Genomic DNA, 21,573 nt, shown 5'->3' on the forward strand with positions numbered 1-21,573 from the left:
CCCTAACTCACTGGCTGGCTAGAGTGGGTTGCTCATGAGTGCCATCTACTCCCCAGCCTCCCTCCCAAGCTTCCTCAAGGTACTAAAGACCCATCTTTTGTCTCGAAATTTTAGGATCAAAGAGTGAATAGTACTAGGTGTCAACAGCCCAAGCCTCAGATGCCAGAGCCTCAGTTCTCCTGAGCCTGGCCTGTCAGAGAGTCTGAGCAGGAGGTGCTATGGGGGTCATGACACTCCACTATGCATCTGGAGCTCATTCTACATGAGGCTGTCGTGAGGCCATCACACTTGCAGTCACCAAAGTCTTCACCTGAAATTCCTGCCCAGAATCCTGGATCCTGCTCAGTCTTCACCCCTCCCCCATTGCTTGAAAAGGTGTTCCAGACTTTGTGTAGGGGTAGGAGACTGTTCTGGGCAGACAGGCAAGGGCAGGGGCAGGGCAGGATGGTGGTAGCCAATGTGTTCACGATAGGATGCCTAGCAACAGCTTGCCCCAGTCTGAGTTTGTATGACAAGAACTAACCCAGGACACCCAGGTAACATTCTTTACTGTTAATTGGTGCTGATGTGCAAACATAAAGGGAATAGAAAACAGCTCCATATAATGTTCACTTTCTGTCCAGACTGGAAAAGCAAGCCTCCTTAAAAGCTAAGTAGAGATCTGCTGAGTCCCTGCTGAGAACTGTTTATGTCCTATAGACACAGACTCCCCATTCCCTGCAGCAGCTTTCATGACAACCCCGGTAGCTGCTTAGGGAACAGGTTGGCCAGTAAGCATTCTAGAGGTGACTGGAATTGAGGCGTGTGACCCCGTCTGAATCCACCATCTGTTTTGGGACTCTTCTTATCTGAAGAGACACAAGAGGGGTTGTTTCCTCCACAGTCTTTGCAAGCTGGGTACGACAAGGCTGTGCTCCCTGGCCACTCTAAAGTCTGTAGTCATATTCCCGCAAGCTGAGGCCCCCACCCATTTAGCAGCTACAGGTTGGTGATGGTGGCTTGAGAGTTTAAAAAAGGAAAAACCTGCTTAATCTATCCCCTCTCTTTTAGGAGCATCTGAAGGCCTTTGATAATGAAGTTAATGCTTTCTTGGACAACATGTTTGGACCACGAGGTAAGTGGCCTGCTTGGGAACATGCAGGAAGAATACCATTTGCTTGTAGGAAAGGATTGCTGTCTCTGGGGTTCTGGAAACAGTGTGTGCCATCTGTCCTTATGGACTGTAAACTGCCTTGCACAAGGTGCCCCTTTCCCTGAATAACAGACTTCATTTCGTCTGCCTCGCTGTGTCTCCTGGGCTGGAGGGGCAGGTGAAATGTAAATTTTCTCCAAGGTATCAGCTATGAACCCTAGTGGTCCCTTTGCTTTCTCCATCACCTGTCAGCCTCTAGCCAAAGCTCGTCTTCCTTACTCACATGGACACAGCCACTGCAGACATCTTTTGACTCCTCATGTAAATTTGTTTTGTTTGCCATTTCCCTATGCCTGGAATTTCTTTCTGCTATGTCCTCCTCTTTCTTCTCTGGTCAGCTCCTTCGCTTGGAGACACCAGCTGTGGGCTCTCTTGGGTGGTTTCCTCTCTATTGCACCTCGTTACTCTAGTCTCCCCATTTCTGTCCTGCACAGGCTTCCTATGGCTGCTTGTCTCTTAAAAGCAGGAGCCATGATCCTGTTTGCCGACTGTCACAGGGCACAAACAGCTCTGGGGACAGAGGACTGATATTCTCACTAGATAGGACAAATATTTTACTTCACTTGAGCCTGATTGTTTGACAGGCCTGTGGGAAATCCTTGGTTTCTACAAGCGGTTTTCTCAAAACTAAAGACAGGAAGGAGGGACTGCGATCTTCCCACTTCTCACAGCCTTTACATAAATTTGGACATTATTTGGATCTCTTCCCAGTTTTCACTGAGACTCTGAGACCTAGTCTAAGTGAATGGTGACTTCTGTTATTTTAATAGGAACTGCAGTTTGGGTGGAGTTCTCCTTTCTTTCCCCTTGAGGACCTTTGTGGTGGGCTAGCAGTGTCTGTCCATAATCTCTGCATTCCCTACTTACAACTCTATTGAGGTGAGGAAGAACTGGCCCAGAGTAGAGGGCATGGCCTCTTTCTTAGGCGGGATGCCATTGGAGCCGTGAATTCTTGGGGACCACGGCTTTCTGTTTCTCTCAGCAGAGAGTTAAACTTTGATCTCCGTGAACTAAGTTCACACTAAACTTTGCTGTCAGTAGGTTAGTGGGAGCTGGAATGAATGTAGACACATGGGATTGGTTACGGGGAGATTGCAGTTGTTCACCGTGTGCAGCCATCTAGTGGATCCTCCCTTTGTAGCAGCGAGATTAGAAAACCAACACTCTGACCACTGAATCGGTTTACTACAGTCCCATCAAGATCCTTGTCCCTTCCTAAAGGCCACCTACACTTACAGTGACTGTCACAACTAGTGATCTCAGCAGCATCCCTAACCTTTTCTGATCTTATTATCGTCCTATCGGTAGCCTGTGGGATATGCCAGACACAGACGAAGAGTAACACTATTTATTCAGGTACCAAAGAAACAATACAGGAACACTTGATCCCATGTTTTAGTTGCAGCAGTTATGATCATGTATGGATGGCAGCATGACAAACAATAAAGATTATAGGTGCTTAACTCAGCATCATATCTGAGGTTTTGTTCTTGTAGTTTCTGATACCCACAATCTACTAAAGTCCCAAAAATTAAATGGAAAATTCCAGAAGTAACTATTTGTGTGTTTAAAATTATATACTGTTTTGAGTAGAATGATGAACTCTCTGTCCTGTCTGGAACTTGGATTTTCCCTTTGTCCAGTATTTCCATGTGTATCTACCCAACCGTTAGTCATTTGCTATCTCTCTGGTTATGGAAACTATGCAGTAGCATAGGGCTTTGTATCAAAGCTTTACTTAGATGCAAGAGCAATGGTACTGGCAATTTGGTTACTGAAAAGAAAACCATAAACTTCCTCCTTTAAGTGAAAAGGTGGTTGTTCCCAACTTAGTCAGAAAAATCCCAATGCTGAGGTTGCTGAGGTCTAGAGAAAGAACCAGGGTGTCTGTGGATTTGCTTAGGGAGAAGATGCTTGAGCTGGTATGTGAATGCATCTCAAATGGTGAGTGAGGACAGGAAACCACTATCCACCGGGGACCCTGGAACCTGCCGCCATGGACGAGCATGTGTCAGTGTTGCTAACATGGGAGCCTTGCCCCTCGGGATCCTCACCTTATGCATTTCTTTCCAGATTCTCGAGTTCGAGGGTGGTTCCTGTTGGACTCTTATCTCCCAACCTTCATTCTTACCATTATATACCTGCTCTCAATATGGCTGGGTAACAAATACATGAAGAACAGGCCTGCTCTTTCTCTCAGGGGAATCCTTACCTTGTATAACCTCGGAATCACACTTCTTTCTGCATATATGCTGGTGGAGGTGAGTGTGTATTGCTGTGAGTGTTTGATTTGAGAACTGGTCAGGTGCAGCTTTCCAGACCTGTGTCCACCATGGAACCCTCTGTAAGAACCCGAGAAAGCTGTTCACACATTGGTCCTCTTCCTTTTCCTTTCCAAAGAGGCCAAAGTGCTTGTTTCTGACTTGAATGCAGGCCTGTTTCTGTAGTTCTTAGCCAAATTAAAGCTATAACCATGATTTAGTTTGAAAGGCCTTTTGAAGACCGTGTCGCATACTTTTCTTCTCTTTCATACCTTATGATCCTGACTTAAATGCATTAAATGATTTCCATGCAGTTAGTGTACAGAGATGCGGATGTTCCTTGGGAGAGTCCCACCCAGTCTAGACTGCTAGAAAGCCTGAGTTGACATGTGTTGGCTCTAACTGCCTACCAGGTTTTTGACTCAACCCTTTGAAGCACTGAACCACAGGAAGAAGTAAAATGGTTGCTTTGCCTAAAACAACCAAAAGTTCCTGTCATAATACAAAGAGAAATCTAGAGTAGTATTCAACTCCCTTTGGCAAAAATAAAGGAATAAAAGGGACAAAAACAATTATTTTAAGGGAAAATTAGGATAAAACCATCCATAAAGGTTACAAATGGCTAGTAATGACATAAGCAGGACTTTTTTCCTGCTGTTTTTAAATTTTAAAAGACTGCAAATCTTTATCTAAAAATGTTGCTTTCTTACCCTGACTTTAATTCATGTGTTAGCTAGTATGCACCATTTTAATAATGGCCATTAGCTGTTGCCATAGTGACCAAAACAAAGCGTTGATGGGAAGGATTTGTGATGAGGAATGCCATGTAAAGTTTCAGCATCACATCACAGGTGACACACTAAGTTTTCTGACACTAAAAGACAGTTCTAGGTTCTTCACTAAAGTGTGCTTAGCATGCTAGGTGTGAGCTGGCCAGATAAAGCATGGGTTTAGTTTCTTTTTTTCTTGAGACAGGCTTTCTTTATGTAGCTCTGACATCCTGGAACTCACCAGTTTGGCCATGAACTCACAGAGATCCATTCACCTCCCAAGTACTGGGATTAAAGATGTGTGTAACCACACTCAGTTAGATTTAGCTTCTTCACAAGACTGAAAGGAAAAAGACCTTTGTTGATGAGGAGCAAGGCTGGAATCAGTGTCCCAGGAGACTGAGCGCACAGCTTCACGGGCTGCAGCTGCAAGTAGCTGGGTTAGGTGGATTCTAAGTGAGCTTTAGAGTTATTCAGTCCACAGTAGCTTCACGTTAATCTTACTGACAACCTTGTTTAATTCCTTCAGTACAAAGGTTAGATGGCTTTGGTATGTAACCCAGTTAGAGGATTATGAATAGACCAGAAGGCAGCTTTCTAAGGCTTGCTGCTTAATTCTGCTACACAGTTACTATGTGGTTAGATAGGTACCACAGAACTGGCGACAGCCTGAAAAATGTGCTTAATACAGGACATGCCCTGGGCAAACAGAGTCTACCCTGTTCACTAAGGGGTTACCCCACAGTTGTACTGTTACTATAGAAAATATATGCTTAACCCATCAAGTACAGCTTTTATCCTGCAGATGTATTCAGTTGTATTTATGGGCAACATATCTTTCTTAGTCTAAAAAAAATGTACCAGCACCCCTCCCCCCCCAAAATGCCACAAGTGGGGAGCTTAGGACAGGAACGTAAAGCCCAGGAGGCTGCTGAGACCTGACTCAAGACAGGAGTACATTGGGAAATCCCAAATGTTCTGCTTTCACTGGACTCATTTGTCCTCAGAACCTTCAGTTATATTTACATTACCTAAAGCTGGTGTTGTTAGACAAGAAATACTCGAACTTCATCAGAACTGTGAAGAGGAACCCAAGCTTCCAAACATTAGTTATCAGTATTGTAAGGGCAGAAGTAAGTTCTAGGCATTTGCCTGGAAAAACCTTATATTCTAGAATTTTACATTGTTGCAGGGAGAGAGCCACTTTAGAGGAATTTTCAATGAGGAATTTAATAGTTTTGTTTTCTCTTGTCATAGAAAGACTAGAAAAGAATGAGTCAGGAGCTCTGAGTTGTAGTGACGATGCCACCACTCCTTAGCTGTGCAGCCGGAGCAGCAGCCACTCATCAGGGACTACTGGTGCTCGGACCGCCTGGGAGTGGGACAAGGGTGGCTAGATGATGGGCTTTTAAAAAGTGGCAGCTCTTTATTAGAGAATAATGGGGAAGGTAGGTGTCAATCACACAGTTTGATTATCAAGTAGCACAGATACAGTGAAGAGCATGTTTTAAGAACTTTCTGACGCCCTTTAACATCTATAAAATTATAATGCATGTTTTATAAATTTATTGAGACAATATTTTAGTGTAGTTTTCCTCCATTTGTTTATAATTCTAAGACAGCTCACTAATTTGTACTAAAGTTATGGAAGCTCTGGTCTGAATGGTTAGAAGCGCAGTGTGTGGAGGGACAGGAGCCTGGCTTCTGTGCAGCAGCAGGAGCTAGCCCCTCGCTGACGCTTGAGGACAAACAGTCAGATCCTGGGCACTTCTGCCCCCACTCTGAGCAGAAGCTGGTCAGACTGTTGAACACTGTCACATTCTTGTGTTGATTTTCTTTCCCTTCTTCCATGCTTTGGCAGCTCATCCTCTCCAGCTGGGAAGGAGGCTACAACCTGCAGTGTCAGAATCTGGACAGTGCAGGAGAAGGTGACATCCGGGTGAGTCCTGAGACATGTTTCCTTCCCCTGTACAGCTAGAATCTGGGATTACATAGAGAGCTTCTGGGTCTGATGGAAAGCCTTAGTGACAGACACGTCAAGAAGCCTGCTGTTGGCTACTCATAAACACTATTTAAGTGTTTGGTGGTGGGGCCTCTTAAAAGAGCTGTAAGGTTTTTGCTTCTAAAGCTGAATCAGGAAGCCTCTCTTAAATTAGGTGCATTTGCAATAAGATCCCACCTGAGAAAATGCTACCAAGAAGCCATGCTTACTCTGTTATTTTGTGTCTAGAATTACTCCCCAAGTTCTCTCAGGTTTATGCGGATGTAGTTGTCCACGTTGACACCATTCATTGACAGAGGTTCCTGTCCCACCTGGTCCCACAGCTGTTCAGCCCTAAAGAAACACACAGGGGTCTACATTAATTATAAACTGGTTGGCTTATTAGCTCAGGTTTCTTATTAACACTTTTAACTTATATTAGCCCATAATGTCTGTGTTAGCTATGTGGCTTGGTACCTTTTATCAGTGAGGCACAAAGTAGTGAAAATTAAACCCAGTAATCATAGATGTAAATTAGAAATGTCATGATGAACCTTATGGAAGAGACCCTATTTCATCTGTCTTACCTGTAGAAAAGGCCCCTTTAGTCTGTGACAGCCCAGGATGCTGAGCTTGACTTTACAGAGTTGCTATCTACCAGAAGGGAGGAGGGTTCTCAGGGGCAAGGCCAGCTCCCGATAAGGGATAGGGAGTGTGTTTAGGATGAAGCTGTGGCCCTCAGCAAAGGAGCTATGCATGACTATTGGGGTTATACGTGGTTACAGGAACCACCTTGAAAGACTCCCTCTCACTGACTATCCAGGACACAGAAAGAACACTGCCTGCAATGAGCAGAAACACACGGAGTGCAGGTTTTAAAAGGATGACGGGAGATTATATCTTAAAAAGAAAAGGAGTCTCACTGCTCCCTTTCAAAGGTTGCTGCACCAAGTCACTGCAGAAATTAAGGAAAATAATTAAACATGTCTTTCTATGTGAATTTCCAAATACACAAGGAGGGAAAATTCCCTACCAGAGAAAAATATGTAAATCACAGTAGAATCAGAGACAAGATGTATCTCTTTGTAAAACGTCACCTGAGCAAGAGAGCATCCACTTGTGATTCACACCATGCACTAAAATGTGCCATCCGAGGCACATTTAAAATGTGATCCGAGGCAGGATGAGTGTTTGACATAGGCAGGAGGGAGATTCAGTGCCCACACAGGCTGAAGAGACCGCTTTTAGGGTACATAGAAGCCCTACAGGATGCTGATGGAAAGGAGCAGAAGAGCCTGTCCTTAGGTGGGGAATGATGAACAGAACCACGATTGGACGCATGTTTGGGAACAGTACCCCGTCTTTCAGCTGAGAGGGTAGATTGCATGGAATGAGAAGAAACTGGAGGGAGAGAGCAGAGAAGCAGCACTCTGCAGTCTGAAGGAAGCACAGGGGGAGGCAGGATGCTGTGCAAGGGGCAGAGCGGGGGTACCCCGGGTAGGGGACACTGTCACCTTTTCCCTCTTGAATTTGTTGTAGGTAGCCAAGGTCTTGTGGTGGTACTACTTCTCCAAACTAGTGGAGTTCCTGGACACGATTTTCTTTGTTCTTCGAAAAAAGACCAGTCAGATCACCTTTCTTCATGTCTATCACCACGCCTCGATGTTTAACATCTGGTGGTGTGTTCTGAACTGGATACCTTGTGGTCAAAGTAAGTCTTTTGCTAACTCATGGTTCTGTGATACGAGTCCCACAAGAGCACCGCTGCACCTCTTAGTCTACCCAGTATGCGCTGATTAGGAGCGATGGGGACCCCTAAAGTGGTGCCCTTGGCACCACAGAAAGCACATTTGCCGGTAGCTTATTTGGTTTCTGGATTTTTATGTTGGAAAAATCTGAGCAAGACCTTAAATTAAAAAAAAATATTTTTTTTAATTGCACCAATTGTCAGATGGGCAGAGAGGCACAGGCCTTGGCCAGAGCCACCTGACTTCATAGAAGGCAACCCTTGCCACTTCAGACAGCACCTGCCACAGCCACCACCTCACGTAATACACATCCATCATTTCAGCTCTTAGGGAGTCTCGACTTCACGTTCTGAAAACTAAGCGCTCTCTGCACCAAAGCAAACAGCTTTCGCCTTTTTTAGAAATGAGAACTCCAGAAAGAAAGAGATTTTAAACCAGATGTGATGTGCACACCTGTAGTCCTGGCACTTAGCAGACTGGTGTAGGAGGAGCTGCAGCATGGCTGGATCCTCCTGTCTTAGAGCACACGTTCATGTCTGCCTGTGTACACCATATACATGATACATGGAATAAACTAGTGTGCTCATTGATACCACATACTTTGGATGGAGCTGCAGCTCTGTGGGTTGTGTTGACCCTGGCTTTGCTGGAACACTGTGCTGTCTTGTTTTGACCCTGCTTTATGATGACTATAAGCAGTTGATGACCTCTGCTTACATTGACTCCACAGCCCATAGTGAGTGGGTAGGATGCTCCCGTGTGAACTAAAGAGAACAGTGCTTTTATTTAAACCATGTACCCATGAATTTGAAAATATTCTATGAAAAATTAGGACAAGCTGGGTGGTGGTGGTGATCTCTGAGTTTGAGGCCAGCCTGGTCTACAAGAGCTAGTTCCAGGACAGGCTCTAAAACTATGGTGAAATCCGGTCTCAAAAAAAAAAAAAGCAAAGATTAGGACAAAACAGGAGAAAAGGATTTTAGAGTTGAGTGTGTAATCACCAGTAGAGCACTGGCTTAGTATGTACAAGGACGCTCCGTCACTGGTACCCCAAAACCAGGTCCAATTGAGTGACTCGGAGAAAGCTTAAAATGGGTGTGGTGGCACACACTGTATTTTTCTTAGGAGTTGGGCTTATGTGATGTGCTTAGCCTGCTGAGCACCCCACAGCCGCAGTACAGGACATGTGCGAAGTGGCCTCATCTCCTGGGTGCCCTATGTCACCCACCATCCAGAGAGAGCGCTAGACCACTGCTACTAGAGGCCAGCAGTCAAGGCTCAAAGTATGGCTTCCGCCAAATGTCTATCATTTGATCCTGTCGTTAAGTTGAAAGATCTTGAAGTAGACCCATCACTGAGTTGCATGCTATCCCTGGCTGTCAAGTGAAAACTGTAGTGCAAGGGAAGAAACTGCACAGAAGACAGATGGCCTTTGACTCATGACAGGCTCCCTGTGGACGTGGAGGAAGATGAGTGAGTGTCAGAGGAGCAGGCGTTTGAGGATTTTTTTCAGTGTTAATAGTTTCATTAGACATTTAAAATTCAATTGCACAATTCAGAGATGGTCCTGTGAATATTTGTGGGCCATATCTCCAAGATGATGACAAATTATAAGTACAGAGCTACTCAGAAATGAGAACCCAGATGAGCATTAAATGTCACTCATCTTGCACTGCTGAGTACTTCAAAGTGTTTGTTTCCATAGAAACCCAAGCGTCCTAGCACATACTGGCCAGTATTTGCTGAAAACTTACTGTATGCATCACGCTGTTCCTTTTGTTTCCCAGTTATCTAGGTTACTAACGTAGAGTGAGATGGAGGCTAAATTGACTGAGACGTAGTAGGTAGTGTTCTTTAGTTCATGCACAGTACATTCAATTCCACCACAGCTTCCAGTGGGTTCAAATGAGAAGATAGCTTGCACAGCACATTCAAGACAACATAAACTACTAGGCAAAGGTGGTGCTGCTCCTCCGGCCACAGGAGGCTCTGTCACCAGTATGGTTTAATCAAGGTTTAGGGAAGGAAAAGTCAGTTCTCCTTTAGTGGGATTCTGCAGCCAGACTCAAGTTCACCTCTCTCTGCCTCCCTGATTAGCTGGGAAGAACAACCACTGTAGTGACAGTAAGCCCTTTGCAATACGGAGTAGCTGGTTTGATTGGCTGAACATCTCTCTGGGTTTACACCTCTGTGGAGGAGGTTGTACTGAATCCTGGAATGATGGTAGCAGCTGGGGATCTCTCCATGTGATGCTGTTGCGTGATTGTCTATACCCGTTAGCACTTTTCAGTCAGGACAGAGACCATCACATAACGATGAGAGCCTCACTTTCTGGGAGAACTAACTCATACACTCCACTGTCCTAGGCTTCTTTGGCCCAACCCTGAACAGCTTCATTCACATCCTCATGTACTCCTACTACGGCCTCTCTGTGTTCCCGTCCATGCACAAGTACCTCTGGTGGAAGAAATACCTCACACAGGCTCAACTGGTATGCTGTTCTTTCTTTGCTTCTCCACGTGGCTCTGACAGGGAAGGAATAGGCAGCTCAGGCTCTGTGACTAGTCTGACTTATCTTAACGTGGCCTTGAAGAATCATACTTTGCCATTATAGCATCTGTGTGTTTGCAATTAGCTTCTAAATGGAAATTTTCTGGTTTGAAATATACATAAACAGTTTTTGGTTAATGTACAAATTCGATCATTTTTTTATCAAAATCTAACTGCTACTTTTCAATGAGAAAATAGACAAATTTCTATATTTACATAACTTCAAATAAAGTCTCTGAGCGGGGTAGTGGACTACTGAGGCATTTTTCTTGGTTCACTTCTGCAGAATATAGCAAGAGACAGTAGCCATGTTGCAGAGCCATGGGGCCCACCTCCCGCAGGACCTGTTCTCACCTGCGGCCTCTGCCTTTCAGGTGCAGTTTGTGCTCACCATCACGCACACACTCAGTGCTGTGGTCAAGCCCTGCGGCTTCCCCTTTGGCTGTCTCATCTTCCAGTCTTCCTATATGATGACACTGGTTATCCTGTTCCTAAACTTCTATGTTCAGGTATGTAAGATGCAGACGTTCAGGGGTAAGTGACTAGCTGCCCCAGTGCACTCACTGTGCCTTCAAGATAACAGTATGCAGAGGAGGAAGTAAAGGGCAAGTTCCTAACCCTTCCCCCACATCCTCCTCCAAGAACAGCCAGCTCACAGTCCAGGTGATCTTTGCTGAGAGCTCGCTCTGAAAGACTGAGTTACATTATATCTACATGTGTATTTGCCCCATGGCCACCCAAATCTGACGTCAGAAAGCTGAACAGGTGTAGTAGCACAGACCCAGGGAGCTTGTGTGGAGAAAAACTTAGGAACAATAGTGGTTAGTGTTTAATAATGTATTTAGTAAGCCTCCATTAGTTGCTCTGACATATGGAGACAGTGTTCATTTGAGGAAATTCTTTTAAGGCAAACCCAGCATGGACAGGGCATGCTGGCTCGCTCTTTGTCAAGCAAATGATATTCTCCTTTCAATTAACAATTTCAATGAGAGAGTCCTTCACAGTGACTTTAAGAGCCTGTGTAGGCTGTGGCAGCAAAGTCTCAGATGGTTGTACATTTTAAATGGCAGGGCCAGGGAAGTAGAAAGGCTGCTTCACACAAAAAAGAAAAACCATCATTTATATTCAAGCCATACTTTTGAAATTCTATTCAACTGTATTTTCTTCTCCAGATAATTGCTCTCATTTTTAAGTTTTTGTTGATAGTGGTTTGATGTGAAGGCTCGCTGTGGGAACGGGGCCTGTGACAGCTCTGCAGAGTGTGTGTTTCTGAACTGGACTGCTGGCCTCTGCTCCTTGTAAAAGATCAGTTTCCTTCGAGGATGTCTAAAGAAAGACACATTGGTGGAACCAAACCGTTGATCCGTACATGCACACCAGGACTCGAAAGGAATGGCATGGGCTCAGGGTAGCCCAGCAGTGGTAGGCAAGGGCTATGAAAACTATCTCTATATACTGGTTGAGACTGAATCTTAGCTCTGACTTTACACTGTTCTAGTCTTGACTCTTGTTAATGCCATTATTGCTTTTTAAAAAGAGAAAATGCTGTTATGCCAGCACTGAAGGGGTAGAGACAGGAAGATCAAGAGTTCAAGGTGATTGTGATCTATATAGCAAGTTGGAGACCAGCCTGGGCTGAGAGAGATCTTGTCCTGTGGTAGATAGATAGTGTGATCTTGTCTTGATAGATTATTTAGATTAGATAGATAGATAGATAGGCAGGCAGGCAGGCAGGCTGAGTGAGATCCTGTCTCGATAGATAGAGACGGGGGGGGGGGGGGGGGGAGAAGAAAGGAAGAAAGGAGATGACAGATCAGGTTTTTCATCAGAATGAAAGAGAGGACCATATAGGGATGGATGGATGGATGGATGGGCTGAGTGAGATCCTGTCTTGATAGATAGATAGATAGATAGATAGATAGATAGATAGATAGATAGGAGGAAGGAAGGAAGGAAGAAAGATGACAGAATGACAGATCAGGTTTTTCATCAGAATGAAAGAGAGGACCATACAGGGCTGGAGTTCTGTGACAGATGACATTTTAATATACATCTTCAGCACAACAGAGGACATTTAAAAACCCTGCCAGAACCAGGTGATGTTGTAATTACAATCTCAAAATAACAGCTCCTTTTATCTTGAATTTTAAAGGAAGTTATATTTTCCAAGTGAATAATATAAGCTGCTTTGAATGCTAAGCAAATTATGGTGTAACACAGATAAAGTGAAATGACTTATACTGACATTCATGTATTTGCCTTGTTTTTTGCCTGAGCTTTATAGCAAGAGGCTTAAAAACAAATTATTATTAGAAGGCCCAGTGCCAAGGAAAACTGTGTAGTGCTTTTTAACTGCATGCTACATCAGAGAGTTGGAGACATTGCGTTATCAAAACATCTTCTCTGCTTTTTCTCCTGTCTACACTCTGACAGACATACCGGAAAAAGCCAGTGAAGAAAGAGATGCACGAGCAACCTTCAGGGAAAGAGGTGAAGAACGGTTTGCCCAAAGCCCTCTTGACTGCGGCTAACGGTGTGAGAGACAAGAAGGTGCAATGAAGAGATGGGAGACGCACACAGTGCAGCAGCCCGCCGGATAGATGAGCTTGTTTTAGAGCAAAGACTGAATTGAAAGTTGTATGTTTTAGCATAAACTAATTCCTTTTGAGTTTGTAAATCATTTGTACCAAGAATGTATTATAATATATTGCTATTAGGTTACTCTATTAATTGAAACGATGCCGACCTCTACAAACCTCAGAACAGGTGCAGCACCCCCTCTCCTGAGCTCTTCGTAATGCCTTATTCACGCAGAAAACCAGGAGACATGGGCTTTGTTTTCACAGCAAGTCTTCAGAGTTAATTTTCTTTAGATTAAATATGTAAAATAAAATGTTAATTATATTATAAACGCCAGGGTCTGCTCTAGTCCATGTCAAGCAATAACTGTCAGTGCATAAATTGATAATCAATCCACTTGCTCCTTAAGGCATCAACCCTAGGAAGCGTTTAAATGGGATCCTTAGCAAAGGACAGAATCTAGCATCACCTCTCCTCTCTAGTCAGGGAGTCTGCTACAGTTTTTAACCACTCTGAGTCTAAATTTAGTGATGTCGTACTGAGATTCATCATCAACACAGTTTAAAGATTACTCATTCTGTAAACAACTTGAGCTGGGTGTGGTAGCATATACCTGTGATTCCAAGTGTTTGGGTATTGAGATAGCCTGGGCTACATGGGCACAAGAAGACCCTGTCTTAACCATAAAAAAAATCCTTTTTGCCAAATGGTCATAACTCAGGGGCTTTCAGCAGGAGCTAGCTCTGTTTCAATTCACTTCGTCATTCATACATTCCTGTCTATCTCCCTTGCTAGTCTGGATTCATAGAGTTACATATCAAAAGCTGCCAGGCTTTTTCTAAACAAAGGCTGGAGTCCAAGTACAGCTCTCCCTGGCACAGAAATGCAACTGGACTACTTATAAATCATAATCAGCAGGGCCCCAGGGACAAAAGAGACCTCACATTTGTCAACCGTTGCTTCTGAACCTACTCATGAATATTATCCCAAGTAGTTGCTATATATAATCTTCCTAAGTTTACGTTTCAGAAAACAGAAAAGGATGTAGTCATTTGGAAAGCTCCTGTGGGCTGGGAATAAGGCACAGTGAAAATGTGTCTGGCCAAGCACATGCTTTCTCTGATCAGAACCATGGTCTCTGCTGAGAAGCCAGTACAGAGGCAGACCAAGGCCCAGGTCATTTCCTTCAGGTCATCCTACAGCTGATGGACCGAGCACCACAGTTAAACTGTACCAAGCATGAAACAGTACATTTTCTAAAGCTTACACAAAACATGACTTAGTAACTTGGACTCTATGATCTCTCCATTTTAGCAAATATGTACTTGGGTCATGGCTCTGGCATCTAGCACATGGTAGGCTTTTCTTAAGTGCCAACGATAGTGCCTGCCCACCCCTGTCTTCCCTTCCTGGGCAAGCACCCATTTTAACTTTTCCCTATATAAAAACTGTGCTGACTTTTTAAACTCATAAGTACACGCCCTTCTCAGTGGTGTATTTTGGTGAGCACCACAGTCCTGTGCATCCACTATTGCCATCCTGTTGATCAGATTCTTCCTGTCAATGTATTTTTACGGGATTTTCATTTTCCCAAACTCCCAGGTGCTTAACGACCATTTCCAGTGACTTAGACTTAAACAAGCATATTCTTCTTTCCTAAGAATTCATTTAAAGGGTCAGCTGAGTATGGGACTGTTCTGTGACAAGACACAAGTTAATCAAAGGAGCAACCTCCATGGTGAAACTGAAGTTCAGTTTTACTTCTCAAACGTGGTTCCAAATCTGTTACCGAAATGAATTCTGGGTAAAAATGAGGCAGAAGAGGTGTCACTGGTCCTTGCACCCATGTTGCTCTTACTTGCGAGTGAGGCACTGAAGTCTCACTGTGCATCACACCTGCGGCTGAGATGTCTGCACAGCTTCATCTGTGTAGCACAGAGGACACCATCTCTGTACAGCACTTCAATAACGGCAGCTCAAAGAACCAGCCAGCTTTAATCCTTCCAGAACAAAGCTCCGTACAACACTAAGCCTTAAACCACTCAAGGGCCAGCAAGACATGCAGAGCTAAGAAACCTAAGCTGCAAAATGGGATCTGATAAATATTTTAACCCATTTATTTTTAGTGCGAATTTTCTAAAATAGAAGTATAAAAATGTCTATCTCTGTAATCTGATAAAATGGTTTTCCCAAGTAAATTACCTTTTATTCATGAGAACAAAAGTACATGCACTTTGAAAATTGAGGGTTTTCCTTTTTGTTTTCCTTTGAAAGTACTGCATCTAAAGAACACAGTATCATGACTGGGGAGAAAGGGAGGCAGAAGCCATTTTTCTTTTAGATAAAAAGAATTCTGTGTGATTGTTGTATAATAAATTGATTTTTATGCTAAAACATGTTACAATTTTTCTTATTTGGCTCAAAGAAGCTAAAAATGTGAGCCTATGTGGTATTCCAAGTTGTCTATTATTTGGGGATTATTTTTACCAATAAAGTGATATTTTAGTGATGAATCTTAGATTTCTAATTCATTTCAACAAGCAGTGGGATGCTATGTGACATTATTAATGCAGTATTTATATACCAAGTTAAACTAAGAAGTTCGTCACTTACAAGGAAAACTGAATAGCAATCAGACAAGCAGTCTACTAGACACTACTTACTGTACAGTGTAACAGTATACTCTGCTGTACTATAAATACTCTACCATAACTACTAATACATAAATATCATAAATATGATAAACCATACTACACCATACACTGGGGGTATGTATGACACTGATTCCCAATACCCCGGGTACCTTTACAGTGTCTTCCCAGGTGGAGGAAGTGGCCACTTCATCTCAGGAGCGGAAGGAGGATCACCATCTGCCATTTGTCGTCAGAGGCTGCAGTCTCCAACACGATGAAGATCACAGGCCCCAGCATGAAGGTAGCCTCAATAGGCATGCTCAAAGTCTGATCGAAGCCACTCACATCCCAAGGCAGAAAAGGGTTGGGCAGGAGAATTAGGAAGGCAAGAGGATGGGGTGGAGGTAGAAGGAACTTGGAGTGAATGAGGGCTAGAGTTTAGCGGGAGGGTGGACATTTTAAAGAGCCCCCTTCATTATTTTAAGCTGTGGGTGGGATTGTCACATTACAACTTTGTCTTTAAAAGGCTAGGCAGAATGCAATCCCAGCACAGAGGAAGCTGAGGCAGGGGGATTACTGAGTTAAAGTCACTCTAGAGTACAGTATGCTGGCTCCTGGAAAATTTGGGCGATGGAGTAAGACCTTGTCTCAAAAAATATAATAGACCCGATGTTTTTTTAATGAGAAATTAGCTATTGCATGTAACACAAATAATAAAAACTCAGAGACAGATATTGGGGTTCAACCTGAAGATCAGAAAAGCAAAACAGCCAAGTCACTAGAGAGCTCTTACCTCTATGAAATCTTCAGACTGAAAGAGAGTTCCTGCCTTATATTCCTCTCTAGTGTTGGGATTAAAGGCATACACCACTACCTCACAGTTCAAAGTACAAACGCTTAAAAGTTCCATAACCTCCTATAACCATGCCTTGAGCTGAAAACCCACTACTCAAACACATTAACCTATGGGAGACATTGTATGGCCAAGTCATACCAAAGCCTTTACTTTTTTCAAACCTAGTTTAGGCTTAGATTTTTGGATTAGCCCTGAGATTTCTGGATTAACTCTGAAATTTCATATTCAGTAAAATATTTTCTCAAATCTTTGCTGTATAATGTTACGAACTTGACTAGAGCTATAGAAGAATCCAGATGAATTCTGGAAGAGAGCATTTGTTATAAAAACTGGTTTACACCAAGACGACTTTTCAAAAGTAATTAATGCCAAACTTAGTTTTGGTGGTTGAAGAATTTAAATTAACAAGAACTATTAATTCACAAGATTTCCAGGACTTCCATCTATGTGGCTAACTCCTAGATGGGATGCCATCTCCCATGGCGGACTGAGACTTCAGTAATACATAGGGCCACCCATTCACTTGCCCATTCTCCCGAGGAGACTCCATGCCTGAGAGGGCTGAGCCCCACCTGTTACCCAGGTGAGGGCTGTACATCTGTGTGTCTCAAGTCCTGCCTGCCCAAGGTTGTCTCTACCCCATGTGTCAATGCAATGAGGTGTGTTCAAGAGGCTGCAGCCTCAAGCGCTCTGATGAGCACAGTGTATCTAGAAAGCTTAAGTCCAAACCGTTGCCCCCAGTGCTGTCGGGACTTCAGACCCTGCCACATATACTGCCTGGAAGAGCACAGCCGTCCCAGTAACCCTGTGAGGTTAATGTGTCCAGGATGCTTCAGTGCCCCCCATCACTCCAGTAAGAACAGAGTACCTAAGAGGCTCTAGTCCCACCCATTGCCCAGGTGAGTTTAGTAGGCCCCCAAGATCCACTGCCCCTTCCTACCTTCCCTCCAGGGACAACGATAACCTAGGGCATTAGCAACAGTTTAAATACTTGCTCTGAAAGAATAAAAATCAGAAATAAAACACAATAAATTCAACAAATGACCTGGTTCCTCCTTTCATGAAGACAAAGAATAAAGAAAAATCAAGGAAATCCAACTCCTTCTGAAATTAATCCTACAGAAATAGCCTCCAATGCTAATGAGTTAGACGGAATTCCAGAAAAAGAACCTAAAGTAAGGATTATAAATATATTCAAGTAATAAAAAGTAAAGCTCTTAAAAGTACCCCAAGAAAATACAACACTGAATGAAATAGGAAAGTTAGTGTCCATTGTGGAAGAGAAACTCAAAAGGAAGCTGGGAACCAAACCAAAATAGAAAAAGTCAAATAAATTTGTGTAAATATACAACATCTCTTCATGATAAAGGTCTTGGAGAAAGCAGGCATACAAGGAACATACCTAAACATAATAAAGGCAATATACAGCAAGCCAACAGTCAACATCAAACTAAATGAAGAGAAACTCAAAAGTGATCCCATTGAAATCAGGAACAAGATAAGGTTGTCCATCTCTCTGTATCTATTCAAAATAGTACTTGAGACTCTAGCTAGAGCAATAGGACAACAAAAGGAGATCAAGGGGATACAAATCAGAAAAGAAGTCAAATTCTCACTATTTGCTGATGATATGATAGTTTACATAAGTGACCCAAAAATTCTACCAAGGAACTTCTACAACTCATAAACACCTTCAATAATGTAACAGGATACAAGGTTAACTTAAAAAAAAAAACAGCAGCCCTCCTTTACACAGATGATAAATGGGCTGAGAAAGAAATCAGAGAATTATCACCTTTCGTAATAGCCACAAATAACATAAAATATCTCGGAGTAACTCTAACCAAACAAGTGGAAAACTTGTATGATAAGAACTTTAAATCTTTGAAGAAAGAAATTGAAGAAGACACCAGAAAGTGGAAAGATCTCTTATGTTCTTGGGTAGGTAGAATTAACATAGTAAAAATGGTAATCTTACCAAAATCAATCTACAGATTCAATGCAATGCCCATCAAAATATCAGCAAAATTCTTCACACACCTTGAAAGAACGGTACTCAACTCCATATGGAAAAGCAAAAAAAAAAAACAAAAAAAAACAAAAAACCCAAAAAACCCTAGGATAGCCAAAACAGTTCTGTAAAATAAAGGAACTTTTAGAGGCATCACAATCCCTGACTTCAGATTTTATTACAGAGCTACAGTACTGAAAACACCTTGGTATTGGCATAAAAACAGACAGGAGGGCCAATGGAACAGTATCGAAGACCCAGATATTAATCCAAACACCCGATTTTTGACAAAGAAGCAAAAAACCATAAAATTGAAAAAAAGAAAGCATTTAACAAATGGTGCTGGCATAACTGGATATCAACATGTAGAACAAAAATAGATCCATATCTATTGTCATGCACAAAACTCAAGTCCAAATGGACCAAAGACCTCAACATAAAACCAACCACACTGAACCGCATAGAAGAGAAAGTGAAAAGTACACTTGAATGCATTGGCACAGGAGACCACTTCCTAAATATAACCCCAGCAGCACAGACACTGAGAGAAACAATTAATAATGGGACCTCCTAAAACTGAAAGGCAAAGGACATGGTCAACAAGACAAAACGGCAGCCTACAGAATGGGAAAAGTTCTTCACCAATCCCACATCAGACAGAGGATTGATCTCTAAAATATACAAAGAACTCAAGAAAATGGTCATCAAAAAACCAAATAATCCAATTAAAAAATGGGGTACAGACCTAAACAGAGAACCCTCAATTATATTAGTTATATAATCTAAAATAGCTGAAAGACACTTAAGGAAATGCTCAACATTCTTAGCCATCAGAGAAATGAAAATCAAAACAACTCTGAGATTCTATCTTACACCTGTAAAAATGGTCAAGATCAAAAACACTGATGACAACTTATGCTGGAGAGGATGTGGGGTAAAGAGAACACTTCTGCATTGCTGGTGGGAGTGCAAACTGGTACACCCCTTTGGATAATAATATGGTGATTTCTCAAAAAATTAGGAAACAACCTACCTCAAGACCCAACAATACCACTATTGGGTATATACCCAAAGGATGCTCAGTCATACCACAAGGACATGTGGTCAACTCTGTTCATAGCAGCATTGATTGTCATGGCCAGAACCTGGAAATGACATAATTGCCCCTCAACCAAAGAATAGATAAGGGAAATGAGGTACATTTACACCATGGAGTACTACTCAGAAGAAAAAAAATAATGACATCTTGAAATTTGCAGGCAAATGGATGGACAGATCTAGAAAACATCATATTGAGTGAGGTCACCCTAATTCAGAAAGACAAATATAATATGTACTCACTCATAAGCAGACATAAAGCAAAGAAAACCCAGCCTAAAACTTACAATCCCAGAGAACCTAGACAAAGAGGACCCTAAGAGAGACATACATGGATCTAATCTACATGGGAAGTAGAAAAAGACAAGATCTCCTGAGTAAATTGGGAGCATAGGGATCATGAGAGAGGGTAGAAGGGGAGGGAAGCAGAGAAAAAGATATAGCTCAATAAAAATAATTTGAAAAAAAATTGTGTAAAGCTTCACCAATAGGATAGATCAAGGGGAGGAGATGGCCTTGAAGACAAGGTGAGGAAGTTGGACATTCCAAATAAAGACAGAGATGAATTGTCAAGAGGTGTGGACAGGACTTGTACAACACACAGAATACAACAACCACATCATGAAAACGAATTCCCCTCTAAAGGAATAGCAAACATTTTAAATGAAGCCACAGAAGAAACTTCTTTAAATTAGAATAAATAAATAAATAAATAAATAAATAAATAAATGTGCCTATGTTGATACTGGAGGCATTTAGAACACAGATAAGACCAAAAAAGAACTTCCTCTCATTATGTCATAATTAACCCACTACTGAAAACAAAGTTATAGAAACTGTGGCTAGAGAGAAACAGCCACATAGCAGAGACAGGCCTAGGCCTATCAGAGTAACCAGAGACTCTCAACAGAAACCAGGGAAGGCTGCAGTGGTCTGGAAGGCTTTTGGGATGATGCAGGAGCAGGGAAGCGCTTGGGATAACACAGTGATGTGAGCCGCAAGCATTATACAATAAAAGTACAGTTTACAGGTCCATAGACAAACCCACAGGAGTATAATCTGTACACACAGACAAATCTACCAGGAACCCCGATTTGCAGAGCTTTGGGAACACCTGTCTTTTGAACAGTGGTTGTCAATTCTGTGGAAATCTTGCAAAGCCACGGCTTTTCTCCCTTCCATAATGGGATTCATCCTGAAATATCCCAGCAGCCAATAAATCATTCTTTAAACCTGACTTTTCCTGTACTGAAACTGGATGACCTTCTCCCACACTGTGAGGCCCTGGGGTGAAAGCATTCACTCAACCAAACCTTTGTCCTCATAGTCAAATCTACATAAACCTAGTCCCCCACAATTATCCTTATTGACAGGACTTCCAACAAGAAAGGGACCCCTGCTAATCGACCATATAAGGTACCTCAGAAGTCAGGCACTGAGCAGGAGAGACAGCATGTCTGCCCTTACTGATAAGCAGGCCTGGACGGCCCTAAACTCTCCAACAGCCAACTCAGGAGAATGCAGCCTCCTGACCTTTGCTTAACCCTAACAAGCTATTACTATTCTATACTTACCTTCATCTTTCATTTGACACAAGGTCTTAGTCTAGGAAATTAACTGTTCATCCCTTTACCCCTAAAAAATCCAGGAAAAAACTTGGGTCACTAAGCAACAGCCCCAGAGAAAAGAAGTCTTTCCCACCTGGGTGCCAGCAGGCATCCTACCAGGGGTTGGAAGCATCAGGCTCCAAAAATATTCCCTTTAATTCAGTTAGCAAAATGCCCATACAAATCAAGCATCATCCCCACCCAATGCTGCGACCTAGGCTGGTTACCATGGTAACCACAACACTGTGTTCCCTGTTGCCTGGGAAGAAAGAGGAAGTGCTTAGAA

The 21,573-nt window shown here is 42.7% G+C and overlaps 1 protein-coding gene across 1 annotated transcript in view; it reads left to right on the forward strand.

Annotated features, from left to right (window-relative positions):
* Elovl2 (ELOVL fatty acid elongase 2) overlaps positions 1-15,595 on the forward strand; it is a 39,997-nt gene extending 24,402 nt beyond the window's left edge. The window contains exons 2-8 of the mRNA XM_041632764.1: positions 1,051-1,114; positions 3,266-3,453; positions 6,085-6,162; positions 7,744-7,915; positions 10,319-10,443; positions 10,877-11,011; positions 12,936-15,595. Of these exons, the coding sequence (XP_041488698.1) occupies positions 1,051-1,114; positions 3,266-3,453; positions 6,085-6,162; positions 7,744-7,915; positions 10,319-10,443; positions 10,877-11,011; positions 12,936-13,061 (888 nt within the window). The 3' untranslated portion in view covers positions 13,062-15,595. The remainder of the gene's footprint in view (positions 1-1,050; positions 1,115-3,265; positions 3,454-6,084; positions 6,163-7,743; positions 7,916-10,318; positions 10,444-10,876; positions 11,012-12,935) is intronic.
* Positions 15,596-21,573: the final 5,978 nt, after the last annotated feature.

The sequence above is a fragment of the Microtus oregoni genome, unplaced genomic scaffold (genome assembly GCF_018167655.1).
Source record: "Microtus oregoni isolate MIOR12 unplaced genomic scaffold, Mior012 000042F_ref0000377, whole genome shotgun sequence".
NCBI classification, from domain to species: Eukaryota; Metazoa; Chordata; class Mammalia; order Rodentia; family Cricetidae; genus Microtus; species Microtus oregoni.